Below are 25,646 nucleotides of genomic sequence, written 5' to 3'. Positions count from 1 at the left end.
CCTTCTGCTCCACTCTGGTATTTCCCTCTGCCCTGTTTGAATTGCTGAGACCACCCTTTGGATTTTTCCACTTGTGTTTCCATTCTCTCTACCTTTCCAGATGAAAACCCAATGCTTTTTCACCCTTCCTTTTGAACTGTGTCCTGCCATCCTGGACTGCAGATTTTAAATATTTGGGGAAACAGGCACTGATTTAAGACTTGCAGAAACTTACAGACAACTTTGTGGTCTTTAAAGAAGGCTAATTGATTTTTCAGACTTTATACCATCTTCGAGGATTTGCATGGATCTGGATACTTCAGAACAGAAATGCAGTTGTTCATTGGAAACTCCCCAGTGCCCAAAAATTTCAGCGTCTCTGCCAGCGAGGATGTGCTGATCCAAGTGGGGATGCAGAGGGCAGACAGCCAGCTCAAGGTGGTTCTCACTGACTGCTGGGCCACTCCAACCAATAATTCAATGGATCCCCTGTCATTTGTTTTTATCAGCAACAGGTACAGCAATGCCATGTGCAAATACTATGAGCCACGCCTTAGGTCTTACAGTGGCACTGACTAATAATGTGTTATATTTTAAATGACTTTTACACCTGTTCTCATCATTCACATGCACAGTCCCTTTCTATCTGGCCCGGGTTACACCTTCTTTGAACAAGAAAAGTAGATATGAAAAGGGATTTCAAAGGGCTATGTGGAAGTTTTTTGGGTTTGGTTGTCTTCCTTCCAATTTTGTGAGGGAATTGTGCTTTAAACCTGAAGAAATCACTTGAAGGTGATTTTGGCAGTCAGTAGTGAAAGAACATTTGAGAAGTGAGTGCTTTATCTCCTGCTCTGTAGTTCAGAGCTTGTGGTTGCAGCTTTATCAAGAGCTTATGTGTCTCTTGTCAACAAAGAAATAGGTTTTTTAATTCCTCACAAATGATATTACAGCAGCCTCTGGTGAAAGAGGAGGTTTGTTCCTGTCTGGATCCCTGATCTCACCCCAATGTCTTATTTCTTAGGCTCACCTTAAAATACAGGACAATCATTTTGCTCAGTAACAAAATCTAGTCCTTTAAATTTGAAGGTTTTTTTAATTTGTGTTCAGTGAAGCCATGTTTAAATCTTTTTTTCTGTTGCTCTTTCCCTCCTTCTCCAGCTCTCCAACCACTTCTCACAGCTCCTGTTCCACTTGGTTACTGTGAGAATAAAGCAGCAAACAGCCCCTTACCACAACTGCACTGCCAGAGCTGCTTCATGAAGGGTCTGGCTGTGACTTCCTAAAGGAAGGAAAACTTTAAAACCCAAGTTCTGTGCTATAAGCAAAACCTGCCTTCTCTAGCCTTAGCTGTTCTGTGTGGTTTTTGTCTCCCTTTTCAGCTGCCCCATCCCAAATACTTACACCACGCTGCTGGAAAATGGGAATTCAAGCAAAGCTCAGTTTAAGATGAAAATTTTTTCCTTTGTCAACAACTCTGTGGTTTACTTGCACTGCAGAATTCGTATTTGTATGGAGTCACCAGGAAGCACCTGCAGGACTGTAAGTGTTTTGCTCTGATATGCTATTTCCCCCCCAAAAAAAATATATATATTTTTCTCAGTGCCATATGGAGTCGTGCAATGGGATGGAAGGAGTAATGTTTCCAAACAAGGTTTAAAATAACTTTTGAGGTTTCCTTTGTTCTCTGCAGAGAGCAGAGAGGAGTGGGGAAACACTACAGCCATATGGAAATGTCAGCTTTTCCTCCTGTGCCTCATCCTCCTAGAAAAAAGCATGGAGCTTGCACAGAGCTGGGCAGCCTGAGAACTGGACCTTTCACTCATTTTCAGGATGACTAAAAAGCCATGAAATTAGGCTGGTTAGGAAAGTATCAGCTCAGATGGATGTGTCACAAAATAGGAACTCCCAGACTAGCAGTGTCAGAAGAATGTCTGAGGAAATTTATGTATTTTTCTGTCCTCTTTTTCTTATCCCCTACAGATTTGCTTCTTCAGCTGAGAGTTTAGGTGCCAGGAAAGGAAGCTCAGTTTCATTAAGTTTCTAGGGCTGTGACTTTAATAGAGATTATTATGGCTTTTTAAAGCCTGGTTGCTTTTTAAAGCAATAATCCAAGCCATGTTCTGATAAGAACTGCAATTTTTAATTGTCTTTACTACAAAGCATTGGATTGTTTCTTTTTACTTGCAAGTAAGTGATACACAGCTTTATCTAAAATGTGTTGCTACCATAGAAATAAGGAAAAATATGTTTAACTGATGGCATTTTTTTCTTACTAGCAGACATTTGGGAATTCTCTTCCTCTGCCAACCTTCCCGGCTCTTTTTCTATCAAGGATGTTTTCATTAGCAGTTTGGTGTTCCCCCATTGTTTAACACTTTCCTCTAGCTCTAAATAAAACAGTTTAAACTCATTATAAAGCAAATGATCTCTTCCTGAAGGATTTTAAAAGGCTACCAGAAGATGCTTGTTTCCTTTCTCAAAGTATAAGGCTTCCTCCAGATTAAAAAAAAAAAAAAAAAAGTAGGGACAGGAAACATGACTGACTGACAATGGTAAGATGGCTTCAGTTTTTGCAGCTGAGTATGAATATAAATATAGATATAAATATAGACATAAATATAGATATAAATATAGATATAAATATATAAAAATATAAATATAAATATAAATATAAATATAAATATAAATATAAATATAAATATAAATAGGATGCATTCTTCTTTCTCCTATGCAAAATTTACCCCATAAGAAGTCAGTGAATTCAGTGTCTTGGATTGAGGCTAAATTGTGATGTGGGGAAGACAAGCACCAGGCACATCTACACAGGGTGAGCAATGGCTTTTGCAAAGAAGGGAGGAGGATCTGCAGAAGGTGCAAAGATCAAGCAAGATGAGCACGAACAGAGGATATTTGTAAATATTGTAAGCTGGCTGGGAAATTCCCTGGGTCTGGGATCTGACCCTCTGATCTGTTACTCTGGGGAACAGTGACTTTCTTCAGGGCAGGTTTAGCTCAGCTCTTCACCCACACACTCAATACTTACACCTTGGATTATTCCTTCTTACTCAGTCTATTTATTCCTTGTTTTCTCTGTGGAAGGGAGTAAGGTGCTCTAAAGTTTAGAGCTGAAAAAACTGACTGGCTGAGGAGAAAAGCTGTAAGAAATGAGTGAGAAAAATTACTTTGAACGGGAAGAGGAGGGATGTGCCACCACCATGCAGATGTTTGGTGGAATGTGGCTGCTCCATGGCCATGCAGAACCAAAAATTCATTGCCACCAGGGAGCAACTACATAAATGTGTTCTCTAACAAATCCACCTACCTACCTGGGAAAGGTACTTGAGAGCAGACCAAAATCATAAATAACCATATGAGTATTTTCCTGGGGGCTGACCCAGCTGAAGATGCTGTTTGCTGGCAGTGGATTGTAGAGGTTTTCCAGTGCAGCCAATCTGGTAACACAGATGGGATATTCTGGTGTCAACAAGCTGGAAGACACCCTGCTGATTTTGCTGGTCATGGTATGATGCTGCCACTTCTCTGGGGATTTTTTTTCGCTCTTCCAGGAGAGCCACTTTGAATAATGCCAGTAGGTTTTGCTTTCCATCGGGGACCTTTGGGTTGCAACTTAAAACGAAAAGGCAGCAAACAAAAACAAAGGAAGTGCACAGAAAATGTCTGTGCGGGTGCTGCTCACACAGAGCAGCTGAGCTCCAGCATCCCACAGGACAGGGGTTTCAGCCTTGCAGTTCCCAGGTCAGTGGTTCTCTTGTCACTGAAGCTGTGGGTAACTTCAGAACGACACGTGGCTCGGCAGGGTCTGAAAGCTGCTGCTGCTTCTGCTGGTGCTGGCTGCAGTGTGTGCTGTGCCTGCCATGGGCGGCACAAACATCCAAACAAAAGCGCTTGCAAAGCCCTGGCGTCAGTGATAAATTTATTCTCCCATAAGATTTCTCTAAAACAAACAGAAAGTTAATGAAAAGGTTGTCCGTGTGAAGTGTCTGTTCACAGCAGTGTGTTCCAGTGTGACTAATTACAGATTTTATACTGATTTTTCCCTGATGCCATTTCTTTCGGACTTCCTTTTGGTGCTAATTTCAGTTTAACAGAGCGTAACGCTAAGAAACAAAAGCTGGATGGTGGGAGTAGGACTGGGCTTCCACAAGCTCATCAGAAGGCTTTGTATTTTGAGTTAGTAAGCCACATGACTTGTTGGGGTTTGAACTGATCGTTGCAGAGGTGCCATGCAAGGGCTCGACTCCTGAAGGCTGGAGAAACCATCGCCCTGCACAGAACATCCTGGGGACCCCTGTGTAAATCAGCGGGTGAGTTGAGAACAGACTATCATGCCACGGGTATTTTGTGCTGGCACACAGGGGTTTTGTGCCCCTCTATATTCCTTGGGAGCAGGCATTCCTGCTGGAGCCACGTGGCAGCGTGGAGAAGCACGTGCCCTCCTCGGAGCAGGGACTGTCAGGTTGTCAAGGGAATGCAGAAAGGAAGATAAAGTGCTTTTGTGTGGCTGTTTGCACAGGGCAGCAAGTGCAACAACCACAAAATCAAACAATTATTTCAATTGTGAGGTGTGAAAGCAGAGTCGATCTTTCAGATTGCAATCGGTTTTCCAAGTGTTTACACTTGCTGTTAGTCTGCAATTATTTTGGGCTCTGAAGTCCCAAATCAGAGGATGTAAGAGATTTTATTGCTGTGTTTGCTTTGGCTCCCTGCTTGTGACTTCATCACCAGGGTGAGGGGAAGTGGCAGAGCACAGTTGATGCTCAGCACCCTTGGATAATTTGGTGCAGGAGAGGTTAATTGAGGGCAAACACCAGCACTAGGGACAAGCAAAGTCTAATTTGTTATTCGCCTGCATTTTCCTGCATTTAACCTGAGCGATGCTTTCAAGGGCCACCTTGGTCTCCCATGTTTTCAGTCATTTGGCCCCCTCCAGCTTTACATTTATAACTTCTTAACATAAACACTCATTGAGAGTGGTTTGGCTCACCAATATCAGAGTCTTAACTCGTGGCTGCCATAAACAGACAGTTCATAATGTTCTTTTGGACCTGGGAACTGACTCTGACTTAGAAGAATGTATTTTTCTTCCATTCCATGGTCTGTTCAAATAGGCCCTCAGTGCTCATTTCTGAATTAGTTCTTAAAAAAATAATACAGCTTTCTTTGTTTAACTCTTACAACAAATAGCTGTCATTTTTGCTGGAGATCCTGATTCATTTCTAATTTTGAAAAATGGCCATTTTCATAGGGCCTCTGGTGAGGGGGCCTTTCTTTGGATTGTGCTAAATTGATTTCTAGGCAAAGGTGGCACTTTTGGATGCTGTCTCTTATTCCTAGTTTGGATAATCACCTCACATTTTAAGTGATCTGCATCTCTGTGTTGAAGGGGATAACATGAATAATGATGTCAGTAATAACAGGTGTAAATGCTGCAGTGAAACATGAAAAACCTTACCTGCTCTGCCAGCACTTGGTCACATGCTATGGCAAAGGCCACTGTTCCGTGTCCCCAGGGGGGGCCTGCTCTGTGTCTGGCCACAGGCTGCCATTTCCACTGTGCATGTTCTACTTTATTCCTTTGTCTCATGCTGAAATTCAAAAATCAGACTAAATATATTACACAGCACTGCTTTGGCCTGTCTTGGAATGATGCCCTGGGTGTCTGCAGCTTGAACACTGCTCTTACTGACCTTTGTGGCTGCCAGCAGTGCCCTTTGGCCAAAAATCTTGTCTCTAATTGCAGGCTTGTGTGCAGTGATATTTATTTATCTTCTGTGTACCTCAGGTACCACACAAGTGCCTGGCAAAACAAGGGCTGTCCTGAAAATGTAAGCAAACAAATGCCTGTTTTTGTAGGTGCAGCCAGCCTTTGCAGGGAGGCTTTATAAGAACTTGTACCAACATGAAGAGAGGCATAATAATAAAGGGAGAGGGGTTTCTGCTTGCACATTTGGACAAATATATGGAAATGGTTCAAAGGGAACCAGGAGAACACTTTCTGTCTGTGATCTGTGCTGCCTTGGGAGGCACTTGGCAATGTGGGACTTGGCTTTTACCCACTCTGGGGCATTTGGGATGTTCTTTGCTTCCCCTCTGTGAGTGTGGGGGCTCTTCCAGCAGGGCACAGGTCTCCTGCAGGTCCTGTGCCCTGTCTGCCAGACTTGTGCAGGCATTGCAGCCAGCCTCAGGCTGCTCAGCTGCCTCTAAATGACTGCTCAGGTGCAGCACTGAGCCCGTGGTGACCAAGCCAGTGTCACTCCACTGAGCCACATCTCTGCTGGCTCAGCTGGGAGCTTGGAGACCCAGCAGACACAGAGAATCCTTCCCAAAAACTCTGTGTTTGAAGAACAGTTATATACATGATAAAAGCAAACCAAGACATTTTTATAATCATAGATGAATGGAGGCAGGATTAAGAGAGGGGAATGCTTCACCTCTAAAGTACTTCTGAAAGCAAGGCAGCATTTTAAAAAGTCACCAGTACTAAATCTTTAATTCTTGAGCTGAAAATCACACTAATGTCTGCAGGGACTCCACACTGGTGTGTAAAAAGAGAACATGGTCTGTCCTCATACCCTTTCCATGAGAGTCACCCTCCCCAGAAGGCTGATACACTTCTGTAGCACAGTTCTGTACTGGCACGTTGGATAATTAACATGCAGGGCTTGTTTCTCTCCCTAGTTAAGAGATTTAGGAATTTCTAAGGGTTTTTTTTTTCTTTCACTTCTTGATTTTTTTTTTTTTAATTTTAAAATTTTAAATTTTTTTTAGCATCTGATTCCAAGAGAGAGAAGAAGGCTGGAATGGGAATTGGACACATCATCCTCATAGCCCTTGCTGTGTTTGGTTTTGTGCTGGGAGTTGTGACCCTTCTCATTTTCCAGTACCAGCGAAAGACAGGAAGATACAACCTCAGGATCAAATCTGACAACTTCAGCTACCAAGTGTTCTATGATTAGTGACTCACAGGTTGCCACATGTAAGTACTCAGTTATGATCAGCTGCATTTTTTAGCTGTTTATCTCTTCCTGAAAGGGTGAAATACTTGTATATGACCATCTTTTGTATGAGGATATTTGAACCTGCTGTCCTTTTTGCTGTGGCTAAAGGCCATACAAGTAAGAAAGAAATTTCTGCTGTTCTTCCCTGTTTTCAAGGGATGCAAACTACAAGAGGAGGAAGACAGCATTTTGTCCTTCATCTTCCTTCATAGCTTTGATCTCAGTCAGAGTAAATGACACATCACCTTAGAAAACACCAATAAGCATTTCCACAAAAAAAACCATGTAATTTTTGGGTTTAAATCAGGAACTAGTATCATAAAGGAGAGAAACTTTACCACTCGTTTATAAATTTTCCTCAGCAGTTACCTCTTTCTGCAAAAGCTTGGGTTTAATTATTATTTTCTTGAGATTTTTTTTTAGAAAGTAGCAGGATGTTAAACTTAAAGAGCTTGAAATATCGAGATGCATAAGCAGTGCTTGCATGTGCCTGCAGAGAGTCTGAAAACACAGCTCTGAGTAGACTTAACCAGTGCCACGTGGTCTTGGGGAATTTAACACTTTTTCAGGATACCACAGGATTCAGCACTTTTTCTGTAACATCAGTCTGTTCTAGCAGCTCAGCATCATTTGCATTCTTGTCTCTTTAAGGGGAGGAGAGAGAAGTGAGAAAGCTGGCAGGCTGAGGAACAGCCCCTAACAGCACTTCACAGCTCAAGGATGTTTGCTGTGCATGGAATTCTGATCCTGGAGACAGGTTTATTTGCCATGATTGCCAGAGTTAGTCAGTGACCCTTCCCTGGCGCAGGCCTCCCACAGGACAATGCCATTATAGAAACAGGACAACCCCCACGGCAGGAAGGAATGATGAGGAGGACTCCACTGATACCAGAAGGCTAATTAAATACTTTAATATACTGTATTATTCTATATTACACTATATTACATTACATCTAAACTGAATCTGCCAAGCGCTCCACTGCACTCCACTGCCCAGAATCTTGTGGCTGTCACCCGACAGTCCCCACACACACACTTGGCCCTGACAGGCCAAGGAAACAAAACACCATCACTCTGGGTGAACAATCTCCAGATTGCATTCTGCTTGGGCACAAACACAGGCGCAGCAAATGAGATAAGAATTGTTTTTCCTTTCTCTGAGGCTCAGAGAATGTGAAACCCAGAAATATTCTTGGGAAGAATTGTGCCTTGCTTTTCTCTGTGAAGAGAAACGTGGCTGCGTGCCATGGCCTCAGTAAATGCACTGGACACATCCCCGTGGCATTTGCAGATAATTCATTTCAATTCACTGAGCACAGCAGTGGTTAATATACACCCCAGGAAAAGGGCAGGGGACACTATCCCAGCTTCCTGCTTGTAGGTCACATTTTGCTGTATTTCCTTTCATGCCAAGGCCACCCTCTTACCCATCTCTGGGCAGCTCCTGGGAGATGGCTGCAGGTGAGGGTGATGCTCTGGTGGCTTCCCAAGTGCCAGAATCCCCAAGGGAAGGTACCTGGGACTCCTTGGTACAACTCCAGCAGCTGTAGTTCCATCATGAATCCCACCACCATGGAGCCATAACCCAGCAAAAAGGGTATATTGAGGTCCATTGAATTAAAACCTACGCATGAAATCCCTGAGCCTCTCCACAGAGCAAGAATGGCTTCTCTTGCATTCATCACTCTGCTCTCCTGAGTAAATACCTCATAGTAATGGGAATTCTGGAGTTGTGCAAAGAGGTTGTAGCATAAAGGATATTGTCAGGCTCAAAACACTTCTACATCATGATGGAGCCTCAGTTGATGGCTCCATTTTGGAGCTGGCACTACTCAGCTCCTCTGTCCTATGTATTTACTGTCTTTGGAAGGGCGTTGATTACCTGTCTCAATCCTGATTAATTTGGTTCATATTTCTTTTTCCTAGTGGGATCATATGTCATCACATGGACAGCTGAAGTTTGTCTTCACTCAGCATTTGGCTTTCCTTGCTCTACACATCACTGACTCTTTCAAATTAATGTCATATATAAAAAGCTTCTGTAGCCCCTTTCTCCCCTCCACCTCTTTTTTTCTTAGCAATCTGGTTCTTCCCTAGTACCCTAAGAACTCTTTGTGACAACAGCTCCAGGTTGAAGTGAATTTTGGCAGTTTTTGCACTCATAAAATAGAAGGGAAGGAAACAAACACATCTGGCTGTCTCTTTGAGTTTCAAGATCTGGTTTTCTCACTGTGACATATCACTGTGTGCTCATCTTAGCATCACTTGTGCCATTAATATTGACAAGCTGCATGTTTCCATTAATATTCAAGGAAGTAAATCAGCAAACCCTCAGCGACATCTCTTTTTCAGTTCGTAATTTGCTGTTTACTCAGGGTGAGGTTGAAACTTTGAGCAGCAACAGCATTGAAGAGCTAATTGTGCAACGCCTTAAGTATACAGAAGCTGGGGAACCAGCATTGGACTTGCCACCAAGTGAGGAAAAGCCACTTTGGATCTGGGGTTTAACCTACTCAGGGTGTTCGTCAGCATGAGTTTTTGAATTTGATTCATTCTGTAATTGACAAGGTTTCAGTGGAAAAGATAGAGAGAAAAAAAAAAAAAGAAACTATTTTTGCTGCTGGCAGCCCATGTTTTTCCAGATAAATCAATTGGTCCCTGTGTATTCAGCTCAATTAGACCCTAACGATTGTGCAGTCAAGCCACACAGGGCTGCCCACCTCAGAGAGAGCTCTCCAATTGCAAATGAAGAGTTCTAAATTTGACCTGAATTTTGCCTGGCTGCACGACCACCGGTGCAGCAGCGCAGGCTCACCCAGTCCATTGGGTACAACAACAGTCTGGTCAGCTGGATAAACTGGAGCAAAAATCTCTTGATGCAGTCAGCATCCCCTGCAGGGCTCTTTCCTGGGCTGCTCTTCTCTGCTGCCCCAAATCTCCTCCTCAGTGAGTGTGTTGGAAGATGGGAGGTGAAGAGGTGTCAATAACTTGTCCCACCAGCCCTTGGTTCTGTTTGCTGCAGTCACTCCTCCTACACGGTGATAATCTGCTGTGCCTGGGTCACAGCTAACTTCGTAACTTATAAATAAATCCCTCCTTAAGCTCAGTGGACACCATTATAAACAACTCTTAGTGGAAAATGGTCCTTAGCTTGAAGTCATGAATGTTTCTAGTGGTCATAGCACTGAGGTGCTGATTTTTGGGGGCAGAATGGCATAGGAAAGTGGCTTTTCTATCCCTGTCCAATATCCATTAAGTAGTAAGATTACTGGGTAAAATACTTCCACCTCTTGCAAAAGGTTGTACTGATTGATTTTCGAGCTTTTATACACGCCTTTTAAACATATCAAGGAATTTCAGAGTGATCATTTGCATTCTGCTTTAGATTCAAGTGACTCTATGAGGAGTAAGACACTTTGACTTGTCTTTTCCTTATGGAAATAAGAGTTACCAGATCCTGATCTAAAAAAAAAAAATCCATTTAGTTTTAAGTGGTGAAACTATAAATTATCTTTGCTGTCTTAGTCTGATGAACATGGTTTGGGTTGGAAGGGACCTTAAAGACCATCCAGCTCCAAGTCCCTGCAGGGACATGGGCAGGGACACCTTCCACTATCCCAGGCTGCTCAGCCTGGCCTTGGACACTTCCAGGGATGGGGAGTCCACAATTTATTTGGACAACAACATAACCATTAGTTCTTGTTATGTAGGAGTCTCTTAACTTTTGCTCAATTTGCTGTCAAATGTGAAATGTGTTTGCCTTCTGCACTCAGTGACAGGCTCAGCTATTTTACTATAAATATTTTTCTAGTTTTTAGTACTTACAATCCTGAGCTTCTTGGAGGTGACAGGATTAGAGATCTGCCTGTTGAATTTGGTGGAGCAATGCCATTTTCAAAAGCTGAGCACTACTCCTCAGGATGAAATGTGAACAAGGATCTTGTATTTGATACCTTGCATGCTCAGCAGAAACTGTTATTTGTGACTGAGTCTGTTTATAGGAATTTTGGTATCTTAATAAAAGCAGCCTTGTAACTTATTGCTGACTTCTGTACTGTTATGTTTTCCTGTGTGATTTAGTCACAGGTATTAAAGATGTGCACTTGGTGGATGTGGCAGCTTCTGAACTGTTCCAGTATCAGTAAAATGTTCAGAAATCACTGAAAACATGACACAGGACCTTATCCAAAACCCAGTGGACTGCAGTTTCCACTTACTGCAAGAGAAAAGAACTCCTGAGGGTCTCTTTCTTCATCTTTACAAAGGGTAAACACACTTTAGTTTCATCCTTTCCAGCAAAGACAACCAAAAGAGCATTCAACATTCCCAGTCCAATTTATTGCAGCAATGTGGGGATTCAGTCTGAAACTACTGTCACACCAGCCTCCCCGGGTATTTAATTTGCACAGTTCTGAACAGCTGCTCCAAAAGAAGAATCAAGAGCTCTTTGCTTGAATAAATAGGTTCTTAAAGAGTGGCCAGCTCTGCACAGCTCCTTTATCCCTGAAGGAAGCTGTCCAGGGGGTTGTATCCACTGATTCCTTGAACAACTGAAAGTCTGGTCTTCTAAAATCCAGTGTTGTGGCTCTTTGCCTGGCCTATATACCTCAGGCTTGTGAAAACCACCAGGGCATGATCACTGCAGCCCAGGCTGCTGCCAATGTTGACATCTCTACCATTTAAAAACATAAAAGTAAACAAACAAACATATAAATAAATAAAACAAAGCGCCCAACATTCACTTTATCTGTGCTGGTAAGCAACAGGTGTAGTAATGCTTCCTGTCTTTTTTGCACTATCACTTGGATTAAGAAATGAACCTCCTCATGCCCCAGAGCCTCCCTGATTGCTCTCAAATCCCTGAGCTGCTTTTCCCCTTTCCAATTTGGCATTGCCCCTATTTCGTTCTTTCAACTAAACACTGGCTCTAAATAATTATTTGCAACCATGGATGGAAAATATGGAGAAACGAAGATTTAGTTTTGGCTTCTCACACTGTTTCCTAAGAACTTTAGGCCAGTGGTGTGCGTGCCTAATGTCCCCATCGTTCAGCACAGCACTGCTGACACCTGATGCAAAACACTCACCACTGTTCCTTTCCCCCATATTATAATGCTGCCAAATTCTGGTCCCAGTGGGGTTGGGGAAAAAGCTGAGATATTGAAAAAATTTCCTCATCCATTGAAATATAAACAAGACAGGTTTTTAATGCCTGCTTGGAAAGCTTTCTTGCAGGCTGCGGAAGGAAACAAAGGAACTGGAAAAGTTTGGCTGCAGTTGATCTAAAACCATGATGTTGAGTGTGATTTAGTCAAAACCTAGAGCAGAGAGCCTCCTAATGGCTTCCCTGATCACAGGCAGCAAATTCCCTTCCCTGCCTCTCCTGCCCTCCTTTTCCCAGTGATTTTTCCTCTGAAATCCACAGAAGGAAGAGTTTCAGAGACCTAACACAAATATTTACACACTAAAAACAACCATAGTGCAAGTGTGAAAGAAGAATTGAGAACAGGCCAGAATATTTGGAGATGGCAAGGGAAAGATCAGAGCAATGAAGCTGAAATTCTGTATGGAAGTTTCACAAATAAAACACTGGTGTAGTGCTTGCAATGGATCTCAAAACATCCACTCACAATTCTCTTTAAATCAGCTGGTGTTCAGTCCTCCCTGTGATGAAGGCTAAAACAATTAGGATGGATGGGGTAAATGAGTGTTTCTGCTTAGAAACTGGATTTGGTGAAATAATAACTGTAAGGAATGAAAAAATATTCGTTTTATCCAACTATCTTTTTGTTTGTTTAGGTGTGTTTAAGGGAAAGTTAAGCCTATTTAGGAATGATGCAATTTTACAGCGCAAAGAGATCAATTTGAGCTCATCTTTTCCCCTTTCTCCTCCCCCTTGTCCTTACAGAGGAAATACTATAAAAGTGCTTTTTCCTAGGTAATTTTCTCACATATCAAAATATATATAAAATATTTTATCAATATCTATTAAATATATAAAAATATTTAATACCTTCTCGAAAATTACAAGTATTTGTAGGAACAGGTGAAGTAATAAACCCTTATTTAAACAGTGATTTTTTTTCTCCTTTTCCTGCTTTACTACAGAACTAATAAATTTCAAAAGAAAAGTGTCATTTCTCTTCCACAATATTTCTGTTCTAGCCCATAAAGAACACAATCATTCGGCAGCTGCTTTTCTTTGAGTTATTGGATGTCTGCTTTTGCTACAGGTAACTCTGAGGAGGATCAGAACCTAAAGAAAACGAGAAGAGAAAATAAGCTTTGGATACTTTATTACTGATACAGTGAATATTTGGCAAATTGCTGCGTAGGACTTTAACTCTTTCTTCATCTGGATCAAGCCTTTGGGAAAATCCAAGGAAAAAAAAATTGATACAAGCATTGAGAAGTGCTGTATGGTGGCATTATGGAGTTGTTTTCACTGGTATTTGGAGGCAGATCAGGCATGGTTCAGTAGGATGTGAGGAGCTGCATTCTCAGCAGGCTGACACCAATCCATCCCAAAAAACCCTGCTCCCTCCAGGACTGTGGAGGTGACTCTGAATTCCAAGAAGAGGCTGCCTTCCTGACAGAGACATTTGGGTAGAATTTTCATTCAGGTGTAATTATTCCAGCAAACAATATCACTGCATCCTTGGGAATGTGCTGGCAGCTAATAACACTACTGACAGTGTGGATTCTTCATGGCTTATGCTTAGTGATACTGAAACTCTGCAAATCCACTCAGGAAATGTCCGGCTTTGCCTCTCAGAGTGTCTGGAGCTTTGAGATGGAATGTTGGCCACAAACAGTGCTCTCATTCACTAGCTGCCTTTGGCACCTGGCAATTTGAAAAGATGAAGGAGGGGATTCACAGCAATATTTTGAACAAATGCAGCTGTTATTGGTGCATGGAGACAGAAGGGTGGTGTGTTTGTTCTCCTGCCAGCCTTGAGAGGCTAATTACTGAGTGTTGCATATCAATAGTGTTCTCAGGATTATTCCAGCACATTTAATTGTGCTCTGTACCATACCTGCCCAGTGAGCAAAGTTGTCCACTGGTTACTCAGCCAAAAAAGTGAAAATATGGAGGAACTGAAATTCAGAATGCCATGTTTTACTGAATCCAACTTTAATTTTTACAGAGCAGCTCTGGGGCCCCACCTTTGTGTGCGTCTGTAAGGAATACATCAGGAGTTACAGCTGAACAAGATGCTCTTTGCTTCTGGGCATGTTTTTATTGTCCCAGAAAGATTTTCAGCTGATAAGCTGTTTGAGACTGCATTTTGTAGCCCATATAAAAATCAGCTGGCTTAGTCACAGGAGATGGTAGACACTGCTGCAAATTTCCTGAGTTTCTTGGCATTTATCTGACTACCTGTTCTCCTCCTTTTCACTTGACTGGCTGCAGCTGTGACATCAAATTCGTGAAGAGGAGAAAGGCACCTCTGTTTTCTGAAAGGTCTGTGAGAAGCATGACCTTGTGAAGTTTAGTCTCTTCCCTGAAAGGCCATCTAACTCTCACCTGAGTTCTCAGAAAGCCAAATTCAGTGTGCCAGGATGTCCTCGCTGTGTCTTTGTCCTGTATCTTGGATGTCCTGTATCCTGCACTTGTGACACAGCACTCCCGAAGATAACACAATTCTTACCTTCTTCTGTACCTGTTCTGGTACTCTCTGTAAAGACTGGAGGCCGTGTGGCCTCCCTCAGAAAATGCATGTTTGGCATCTTCCAGGTTGTCATTTCTAGCACTTCCCCTGTGGGAACCCAGAACATCCCTCTGGGTGCCCTGGATGGCCCGAGCTGCTGGCAGGGGGCTCTGAGACCCTGGCAGCAGCCAAAGACACACGTGGGGTTTTGATCTTAGCCCGTGGAGCAAATTACCAACTCTGTATGAAGAATTACAAGCCACACACACAAGTTTAGGTGTTGTAGTAGAAGCAGTCAGGAAGTGAAAGGAAGGATTTTTGAGTGCTGTACAGGGGGGTTTTAAGCCTTGTACGCAGGGGTCCAAGTTTTGTCCATGGGGGTCAGGGGTTCTAAGATGGAGGGATTTGGGTGTGCCCTGTCCTCCTTCTTTCTCCTTCCCAGCCTCCATGTCTTTGGTGATGTTGGCACTCACAGATTGGTTTAGAGTAGAAAGTCACCATTCAATATAGATAGTAGGTACTGGGGAAAAAGCATAAACATGTAACTCTTAATATCTGATATAAAAGATGGCAGCAGCCCCTGGGAGGGCAGTGTGCCTTTGTCTGACCTGCTGAACGGGCCACAGCAGCTCAGGAGAAGAATCTTTTAGATAACCAACAATAAACGACCTTGAGACCGGACAACAGAGGACTGCTGAGTCTTTCTTTGAAGGCACGGGTTGGAGGAGAGACTTTTCCATCTTTCGGGGTCACCCCGATCCGGGGTTGAAACCTGACATTCCCCCAAAACTGAATTTTTTAAACTGGGATTTTCGTGGGATAAAGGCACACACACCAGAGAAAGGAGCCCCTGGGGTGGCCTCTGCTATTGACTCACTGCCTTCCTCTGCTGTAACCACAGATGGAAATGTCTTCCCATCCATATGAGCAACTGATATTTGTGCCATGTCTTGGTGTGCTGCACCTTTCCTCCTCCTCCTTTGAATTTCCCAGTGCCACTCAAATCCACTCAGCTGCTGTGGCTGCCCCTGGCACTTGTCACTGAGAGCAAGATGTGACACACATTTGCCTCCCGGCAGCCTTCATTCAGGCCTGTGCAGGCATCTGCTCAACTTTTTTAAGGAAATTCAAAACTGAGAGTAAGGGATGCAGTTTGAAGCTAACGTGATGGGTTTAATGTAATGGGTTTTAAGTTAATGCCTGGGTTTTTTGAAAGTGGGGTGCTGACTGAAAATACAACCTCCCTTTGTGCAAGTTGCTGATATTTGAGGTAAGTCTTCATGGCAGCCTCTTGCTGGAATTCCTGCTGCATTTGGCAGATGATGGATGAAGCAGGAGATAGAATAAAGGATGAAACAAAGCCTTAAATTGTTTCTGTGATTGTACAGCTTTTGTGTGTTTAGGCACAGGTATTAGTGACTGAACAAACTGTATCTGTGCTCTAAAAGTCACCTGCTTGGAGTTTGTTTTCTTTCCCAGTCTCCATAAAGATGCAAACAGATCTGTCTCTATTTTAGCACTTCCTTGGGGAGTCAGATTGACCCTGCTGACCTACAGAGTCCCTTCACCTTGCTCTGCATTTACTGACACAGGTTCACCCAGGTTTTCTGTCTAGTTACACACAAAATCTGCAATTACAACTGCAGGACTCAATAAGTTCTTCATGGTGCCCTTGCAAACCAACCTTACATTATTAACATGCCCAAATCAAATCTCATGGAAAGTTTCACTGTGTTTTTACTGCTGCCAATGCAGCCTTGACTAACTCGCTCAGCACAGGCAGGTGAGTGAATGTTCTCTACCTGTTTCCCAGTTTTCTGAGTTCTCTGCTGGGAGCTCACAGTGGTGCCTTTGGCCTCTGCTTTGCTGGGAGAGGATCTGCAGCCCCCAGCAGCAGCCCCTCTCCCTGTCCAGCTGTGAGCAGCTGCTTTCAAGAGATACACAGAGGGATTTGAGCTGGCAGAGACCAGGAATCTGGCTGGTAAAACACCATCCTCTGAGGTCACAGCTGACCACACACACCTTCCTCCTGGAGATGCCCTGGTTGAGGACCAGCCACCCAGTCCCTGGGCTGGCAGCAGGGGCTCCTCCTGCTGAAGGGAGAGGGCAACCCTTCCTCTGCCTTTCACAGAGAGACTGTTTTCCCTCCTGCCGACAGGGCTGGGGTTTTATTTTTCTGCTCATGCTGCCATTGCTTGGCCACGTGCTGGTGCCAGTGGCAGGGAGGTACCCAGGGCAGGCAGAGGACACTGTCAGGGTGGGGAAGCCTGGCACAGGGCGCCCAGAGAAGCTGTGAATTCCCCAATCCTGCAAGTGTCCAAGGCCAGGTGGAAGGGGGCTCTCAGAAATCACTTCTAGTGGAAGATGTCCCTGCTCAAGACAGAGGGTTGGAAATAGATGATCTTTAAATTCCCTTCCAACCCAAACCATTGAATGAATCTACGATTCTAAGTCTTAAAACTATGTTTAATTTTTACCTTTAAAAAATATTTATATAATATAAATTATATTAAAAATTAATTTAATTACACTGTTGTGTAACACTGTGAAGTCAATTTCCTTCTTTTCTTTCACAGATTTCATAATCCCAAAACCAGGGGGAGGCAGCTGTACTGCACATGCCAAGGTGAGCCAGCACGGAGTAACATGAGGACAAAGTGTTTTTGTCACATCACTTCCTTGTCACATGATTTGGCACTGGCGGATTTTTCCTTCCCAGCAGAAGGTGGAAGCTGTGCAGCATCTGAAACGAAAGTGTTGTTTTGTTCTCAGCAGTGATTCATTCTGCACTGAGGACTCCTCAGCAATCTGGCAAATTTTTCTGTTTATCTACCAAGCAGAAGATGACACAGAAATAACTGTTCAAAGTACTTTGAAACCACGTCCCAGTAATAGCACAGGTTCTCCCATTTTTTCACAACGAACAATAAATGCTTTTGGCCTTTGGTAGGATTTTTTTTTCCTGTTGTGACTATACTTATATGTCCAGTTCAAACTTGTTAAAGTGTTTTATAATTTCTACCATGTTTTAAAGCTGAATGACTTGCCATGTCTTGGCAGGGTACATTTATTGCTGCACACTATTTATCATATTCTTTTGTACCACAGATATATGTAAATTAGTTTATGTAAATTATGTATATTAGTATATGTATATTAGATCTATGTAAAAAAGTGTGTGCTTTTAGCCGACAAAGGGATTTGCAGAGCCACGCAGGAGAAATCCATGTGTGATAAAGAGATCACACAAAGCATATCAAGAACGTTTTTCCCTAGATGCCTGACCTGAAACTGCCTCTTAACTCTGTGCAGGTGGTTCTGACCACAGGACAGAAATTTTTTCCTCATTTCTCCACACCTTTCTCAAGCTCTCCATTTAAAACAGCCACAGATACAATAATTCAGCTGTTCACAGTTTGTTGCCACTCGCTGTGTACTTTTATCGTTGCCCGTGGATTTCTCTTTTCTTTGCCCTGTGGCAAATAACACATTCCCATAGAAATCAAAGGACACATCACTTTCTTTACAAAACTGGAAACTCAGTGATTTCTACGCTTCTTCGAGTGGAAATGGCTTCTGTAAGACAGATCCTGTTCTGTGGCTTGAATCACTCAACAGAATAACAAACTTTATACAAGAGCATGCAGTGATAGGACAAGGGGGAATGGGAATCTAAACCTACTGTCCTTCAAAGATGGGATATCAGAAAGAAATTCTTCCCTGTGAGGGTGCTGAGGCACTGGAACAGGTTGCCCAGAAAAGCTGTGGGTGCCCCTGGATCCCTGGCAGTGCTCAAGATGAGGCTGGAGGGGTCTCTGAGCAAGCTGGGATTGTGGAAGATGTCCCTGCCCATGGCAGGGTTTTGGAACTTTAAGGCCCCTTCCAACCCAAGCCATTCTATGATTCTATGAAATAACTCATCTCTCACTGCAGCCAGGGGCACAATTTAAAAGTTTGTGGTCAGATGGGTTGAACTGAAAGAGGAAAGGCAGCCCTCTGCAGCTCAGAGGACGACCTCTGGTAGAAGTGAAGGTGCAAAGATGGGAGAGGAGGGCAGTGCAAGTCTTCCTTCATGCAGCTTTTCCTCTGCTGTGCACTTGAATCTACTGTCAGGAATATTCCTGGAAACACTCCCAGGAGATGTTCCAGCCCATCTGTCCATGATGGGCTCTCTGGAAGGCATCCCATGGCCTAAAGAGGATCGGAGGCCTGACACATGTGGGCAATATTTTAACTCCTCTAACTGCTGCATTCACAGAGCTGGATGAGCTCACATTTTGTACACTCCCATATTTATATGCAGCGACAAATTTATTTACCGTTGATCCTTAGAGATGACGTAATTACTCTTTTTATAGTCCCAGTGTCTGTTGATAAGCATCAGGTGAAGCTGTTTAATCTCTGCTCACATCGCTGCAGGGAATTTCCCCAGGCTAGGGGAACGAGCCAAGGGCAGCCACAAGTGAGGTGTGTCATTATTTCTGTCCTTCCTCCTCCTCATTTTTTCCCCAGTTTTGACCAGCTAAAAGGTGAACAGAAACTTTCTTCACTAAAAGTGCACTTTAGGGGTGCCTTTTTGAGGCATCTTGCTGTGCGACTGCATCACTACTGAAAACTGCTTTTTCATTTCTGCCCCTTCAAAACTCCTCTGTCCTCTTTCCCCCTTTCACCTGGGGCAGACAGACTCCTCTCCCTCTTCAGCCAACAATAGTTTGGCTGAAAATGCTTTGAAAAACTCTAAAACTGAATTCTTGCAAGGCTGGAGTGTATCTGGTAAATTCACTGCACCAGCAAGGTTAACCTGCTCATGGTGTCAAGAAACCAGAGTTTGGGTGGCAAATCTCCACAAAACCTGAACCCTCCTTGGTTTTATTCTTTTAAACACAGAAGAGCAAAGATATTGTTCACTTGGAGAAAGGAGGGAAAGCTTTGGGGTATTAAGGGAGTTTGGAGAGCCAACCACAATGAGCCAAATCTCAGGCTTCGTGGGATAAGAGTGGATCCTTTCTGGAATCCTGCAAGAATATCTTTGGATGAATCACTTAGTGGAGAGGAGACCAACCTAGGAGAGAAAATATGTTTTCCCAGTCAGATAATGAACCTCTCAGTGCTCCTCCCTCCACCCCCTCTGTTTCTGTACTGGTAGCAATAACAATAATTTCAAGTGGCATGAGTTTGGGAAAGTGTTGCTTTCCAGTGCAATAATGCAGGAAATAAGCAAAACCACAAAGCTGCCTATGATACAGACAGCTAATGAGACTCTTTTCTGAGCCCGTGGAGACCTGCTGTGCTGGGCACTTGAGCCTGGAGATCGTTTTGTCCTGCTTACCAAAGGATCTGCCACTCCCGGGAGCTGCTCTGGCTCCCTGTCCCCAGGTGACCCCAAGCTGCACAGTGAGGGCAGGGGTTTTACAAAGCCACGTTTGGGACAGGGGAAGGATGCTTTGAAGTGTCTGCACATCACAGCACAAAGCAAAGTGTTTATAACGTGACTTGGAGCCAAGACAGATTTTAGCACATCGCCTGAGCACACCAGTGGATGTGTTTTGTTTCTAGTTGGGCTCCAGCTTTTTGTGTTTGGAGGAGCTGGGCTGTGGCCAAGCCATGGTTTTTTTCCCAAACCTCCTCTCAGGTGGTGCAGTGCTGGTCCCTCCTTCATCCCTCACTTTTACCTTACCCCAGTGCAGTCAGCCACATCGTGATGGACAATGGGAAAAGCCCTCAGCAATCCTGCTCTCGGGCTGGGCCATGAGGCACTCAGAGCCAGGAGCAAGGAGAAAAGAATGTGCTGAAGCAAAAGCAAACACAGATCTGCAGTGATAAGATCAGAAATGGCAACGGGGGTTTTTTGTTCTCCTCAACCGAACGCAGGTTCTGATTTTTGCGGGTTAATTTTAGAGACTTGGCTTCAGCTTTCAGGTAGTGTTGCTTGTTTGGACAGCACCTGCAGTGTAAATTGGAGTCAGATTGATGAAATTACTTTCACTCAGCCAATAAATCTCACAGTTAAATAAGAAACCTATAGGGAAATATACTTCAAGAGTACTTGAATTGCTGCTTTTCTTTAAATATCCGGGGTGTGCACTTTTCTTTTACATTTGCACATGAATCTTTCCCTATAAATTTTATCCGCCTGCTGTTTGAGTAACTCAGGTTAGAAGGCAGTTTGCACCTGACTGTTAACATTGCTAAGTGATGTGTGGATTCAGGATTGCTCAATAAAGGAGGGGCTCCTTCCTTGGCTTGTTTCCCCCTTCCCTTTCATCTCATCCCTGTGTAATTTCCCCTTCCCTGTTACGTAGCAGAGCTGAACAGAAAGTGGTCACAGAATCAGAGAATCGCTGGATGGTTTGAGTTGGAAGGGACCTTAAAAATCACCCAGTTCCAACCCCTGTCATGGGCAGGGAACCTTCCACTAACCCAGGTGGCTCTCAGAGCCTCATCCTACCTGGTCTTGGACACTTCCAGGGATGGAGCAGCCCCAGCTTCTCTGGGTACCCTGTGCCAGGGCCCAACCACCCTCAAAATAAAGAATTTCTTTTAAATATCTAATCTAAACCTACGCTCTTCCAGTTTGAAGCCATTCCCCCTTGCCCTGCCACCACCTTCCCTCATAAATAGTCTCTCTCCACCTTTCTTGTAAGATGAATTTTCAGCTTAGTCTTACAAGGCTAATTCAGAATTTGCAGCCCGTTTTCACTTCTGGAGACTGAGTTCCCAGCTCCTTTTGTGCCTTCAGCAGTAACTGGAAGACAAAGGCAGTAGAAATGCCTTTGTGGAAAGCAAGAGGGTTTAATAATTCGTGTCCCAGTAGAGCAGGGGGGCAGATTGGCAGTGGAGCCACTGTGCTGACATGACTGTCCCTTTCCCAAGGAGATCACAGTGCAGGAAGTGACAGTGGAAGAAATAAGCTGTATGCAAAATACCCAATAAGAAAGAAATATTAAGAAATTTTTATGGTTTTGGGGTTTTGTTGTTTGTTTTTTTTTTTATGCCATGCAGTAACTCATCTCCCGTGCAGTAATATATGCCACATCACAGAAAAGGAGATTACTTACCACCAGCCTGTGTGATTTATATTTCACACGTGCATATATTTATATATTTTCTCTATCTACAAGGACACATATGTCATGAGGAACTCAGCACTGAGGCTTTTTTCCTTTCAGTGACTTCTGCACCCACCTCCCCTGATGTTCCCCACAAAGGGGCACTTGCCACCCTCCACACCCATTCTGTTTTGCACACTGGTGTCCCTTCACCCTCAGAAACCTGTGCATCAGAGGGACACGTGGTGGACAATGAGCAAGAAATGTGCACGTGGGCAGTGTGTCTCAAAGTACTCCAGTTAGCAGCAGGTAACCATGTCTTCCTTTCTTGGGGAAATACATTTACAGTCCTAAAGTTTCTCTGTTTCTTCATCTCTCCACAACTTACACTGCTTTCATAAAAATAAATAAATAAAATACACATCCTCATGTTGTTCAATCACTTGCATTTATTTGGGTTTTAAGCTTTCTTCAGGGAAACAGAAATTTTTCCAAGTGCTTGAGGTTTCCACACACCAGTTCTTCACCTCTTGTGGTACCAGTTGATCTGCTGCACTGATTCATCTGAAAGCTTTCCATGCCACATCTGGGCAGATTTTCAGTCTTTAAGGAGTGGTATCCGTATTCTTCAGTGGAAGTACTGAAGAATTCCAATTTTTGTGGAAGTACTTCAGCCAGATATCTAACCACTGAATTTCTCTGTGAATAAAACAAGGGAGATCCATCTCAGCGAAAGCCTTGGAGCAGATGAACTGTGAAAAGTGGCCAAATTGTGCTTCCAGAATGTTCTGAAAATCTCAGATGGCAGCTGCTGTAGAGATACAAACCTTTAAGGTTGTTTCATAATCCTTGGGCACTGGAATCAAATGACTGCCAATGTCAACACAATCTTAGAGGACTTGAATGGATATTTTAAATTATTTTTAAATATTATTTTATTTCCTAGTGATCATAGATCCTCTTGTCATCCTATGCGCTCTACACTTGAAATACAGAATCACAGAATATCCTGATTTGAAAGGGACCCACAAGGATCAGAGTCCAACCCCTGGTGACACAGATACCCCAACAATCTCACCCCGTGCCTGAGAATGTTGTCCAAACTCCTGGAGCTCTGGCAGCCTTGGGGCTGTGCCCATTCCCTGGGCAGCCTGTTCAGCACCCAACCACCCTCTGGCGGAAGAATCTTTTCCTAAAATCAAACCTAAACCTCTCCTTCGTGCCATTCCCTCAAGCCCTGGCACCGTTTACAGGGAGCAGAGATTGGTGCTGCCCCTGTTCTCACCTTCTCACACACACTTCTTTTGCAAAGCTCCCACAGGAATTTGAAGGATTGTTCTGTGGTGATTTATTTAAAGAACTGGTGCTTTAGAGAAGGATTGTTAGCTTAATTTTTTTTGCCATAAGATCCCTTTGTTTCTGGGTGTATTCTGAGATAAGTGTGCCAGCTTCTCATATGTTTTGAAAGCAGGGACAGATCAGGCTGGTGGAGGAGAAAAGTCTCCAATGCCACAGTCTAGCCTAGAAAATTATTGAATTAATACCCCTCAGGAGAGCAAACCAGACCAGATTAAAGTGAGGAAAGAAAAGAGCATTCTAAGGAACTGAGACAAAGAAATAACAGCGGAGGACAAGTCTTAGTCGTTGATCTCCTGCAGGAGCCCTCAAAGGAAGACAGGGAAACAGAGCCTTCCATTATATTTAGTCCTGAAAAGAAACAAAACAAGATTATGGGTCCCATCCTCCTCCCATTAATGCTGGCAGGCCCCAGAAGAATAATTTGCATTCCAGCTGAGCCCTTGTTGTTTTCCTACCTGACTTGCAAAAATGGTTTCTCAGGACTCAGCTGGAACAGGCACGGGGAGCTGAGCCCCCCTGGCAGCTGGATTCACCTAGAGAGGAGCTTGGTGTCTTTGAGCTGCCCCAGAGCATCGTCACAGGAAAATTCAAAACCATCTTAGGCTGAAACTTCTTTCACAAGCTTATGGGGTGGTTGCAAACAAGGCTGTTTAAACTCCCTGTGCCCCGTTCACAAATGTCACCGAATTCTTGTTCCCACACCTGTGCTGCGTGGGGACATTTTTTGTGAGGCTTTTGAACAAAAAAAGGGATTGTGATGCCATGCCTGGTATACTGAGCACTCATTACAGGTAACTAACTCTTTTTTTTTTCAAACTGCACAAAGGTTGAAGCTGTTTTTCATTGTGAGGGAAAAAAAAAAACAACAACAACAAAACCAGCTAGAAGCATTCAATAACCCACATACTCATGGAATTAACTTTGTCACTAATTGGAATAATTGGCGCTGACATTCTGTTGTGGTGCTGAGGATAGGCAGAGAGTGGGAGAGTCAGGCTGGGTATTTTTAGGGATGGAAGTTTCTGTAACTCTATATCCAGGCTCTGGATGGGGCTCTGAGCAACCTTGTACTGGGGAGGGGGTCCCTGCCCATGGCAGGGGGTTGGAAGGAGATGACCTTGAAGGTCCCTCCCAAAAACAAATCACCCCATGACTCTGTGTTGCGCACACCTTCAGGGTAATGTGTGTACAATGGATACAATATTTACATTTGTATAATTACATGAGTCACCTATTATCTCATTTTCACTGCTTTGAAGGTGTTCATGACATTGTCATTTGCCTGATTCATACCTTCATTATTCAACTGTTTCTAGTGATAAATAGCAGTGCTTAAGGCCATTTCAGTGTTTAAGGATAAATCCCAGATTTTTGCTGGGATGATTCCACAGGAGGCATGCCTGACTAGAAAAAATAGGTTGTAACTGCCTTGCTGCTAGTGATCAAAATCGAAATTATTTGTGTAAGAAAAACTGAACTGGTGGAAGAAAATGTGCACTAACTGCCTTGTGTGTTCCTCTGCAGGCTGAGCTAGTCAGAATTCCAGGGTCAGCCCCTCTGCCTGGACGTTTAGCAGGGAGCAGCTCCATTGCTCTTGAGCTATTTGTGCAGAGGGATCCAACCCAGCCTGGATTCCAAGGCTGCTCAAGCACGGAATGTTTGGCTGCTGCACACAGTTGGTTAACTCAAACGTACAGAGTGAATTCTTGGAAGGAAATCACTTCTTTAGCACAGCAACCAATAAATGATCAACATTCAGTCCTCAGCCAAAAGAGATCCCCACCGTACCCTCAGCGCATTTTCTTCATGAGGGTCTCATCCTCTAATTCTGGTCCTGAATCTTTTAGATCTTGCACCTGTCATTGAGACATTGAGACAATGAAAAATGTATGGTTGGAGCCTTTCCTTGAAAAAAAAAACAACTCAAAAACAAACAAACAAACAAAAAAAAAAACCAACAAAAAAAACCACAAAAAAACAAAACCCCCAAAACAACCCCCAACACCCCCCCAAAAAAAACCAAAAAACCCCACAAAAACAAACAAAAAAACCCACAACAACAACAACAACAACAACAACAAAAACAAAACACAAAAAAACCCCAAAAAACTGAGAAAAGCTTCCACAAATGCCTTCTCTGAATAAAAAGAGGTAACACATTCTCCCAGTGACATCTATGCTTCTGAAAAAGCGTGTGCCAGGGAGAGAGTTGATGCACTGAACCTCTGATCTCTCACAGGGCTTAACTCTTAACTCACTCCCTGGTTCTCCCCAAGACAAACCTGCTTTAGAGGGATGAGCTCTAAGCAGTGTAATTTTATCCAATTTTTGTCTCTTGTTTTGGGGCCCAGGAGGAGTCCATAGCTCCCATTTAGTGATGTTTGTGTTGAGGGTGATATTTTGGCACCTCCTTTTCTTTTTCACTTCCCATTTCTCGAAAAAAACTGATTTTTTTTGTCTGTTTTTTGGTTGTTGTTGGTTTTTTTTGTTGTGTTTGTTTCTTTGTTTGAGGGTTTTTGTTTGTTTTGGCTTGGTTTTTTGTAAAATCTCAACGATTTGAAAAAGGTGGTGGAAGTCTGGAATCCTGG

At 43.4% G+C, this 25,646-nt stretch overlaps 1 protein-coding gene across 1 annotated transcript in view; it reads left to right on the top strand.

The window, feature by feature from the left end:
- The window catches only part of UMODL1 (uromodulin like 1), a 51,915-nt gene extending 40,941 nt beyond the window's left edge, over nucleotides 1-10,974 (top strand). The window contains exons 17-21 of the mRNA XM_038128993.1: nucleotides 258-494; nucleotides 1,359-1,518; nucleotides 4,217-4,304; nucleotides 6,769-6,976; nucleotides 8,925-10,974. Of these exons, the coding sequence (XP_037984921.1) occupies nucleotides 258-494; nucleotides 1,359-1,518; nucleotides 4,217-4,304; nucleotides 6,769-6,956 (673 nt within the window). The 3' untranslated portion in view covers nucleotides 6,957-6,976; nucleotides 8,925-10,974. The remainder of the gene's footprint in view (nucleotides 1-257; nucleotides 495-1,358; nucleotides 1,519-4,216; nucleotides 4,305-6,768; nucleotides 6,977-8,924) is intronic.
- The last annotated feature ends 14,672 nt before the right edge of the window (nucleotides 10,975-25,646 follow it).

This window comes from Motacilla alba, chromosome 1 (assembly GCF_015832195.1).
Source record: "Motacilla alba alba isolate MOTALB_02 chromosome 1, Motacilla_alba_V1.0_pri, whole genome shotgun sequence".
Taxonomy (NCBI): domain Eukaryota; kingdom Metazoa; phylum Chordata; class Aves; order Passeriformes; family Motacillidae; genus Motacilla; species Motacilla alba.
The sequence above is the reverse complement of the archived record's forward strand: the minus strand, read 5'-3'. Positions and strand labels throughout refer to the sequence as shown.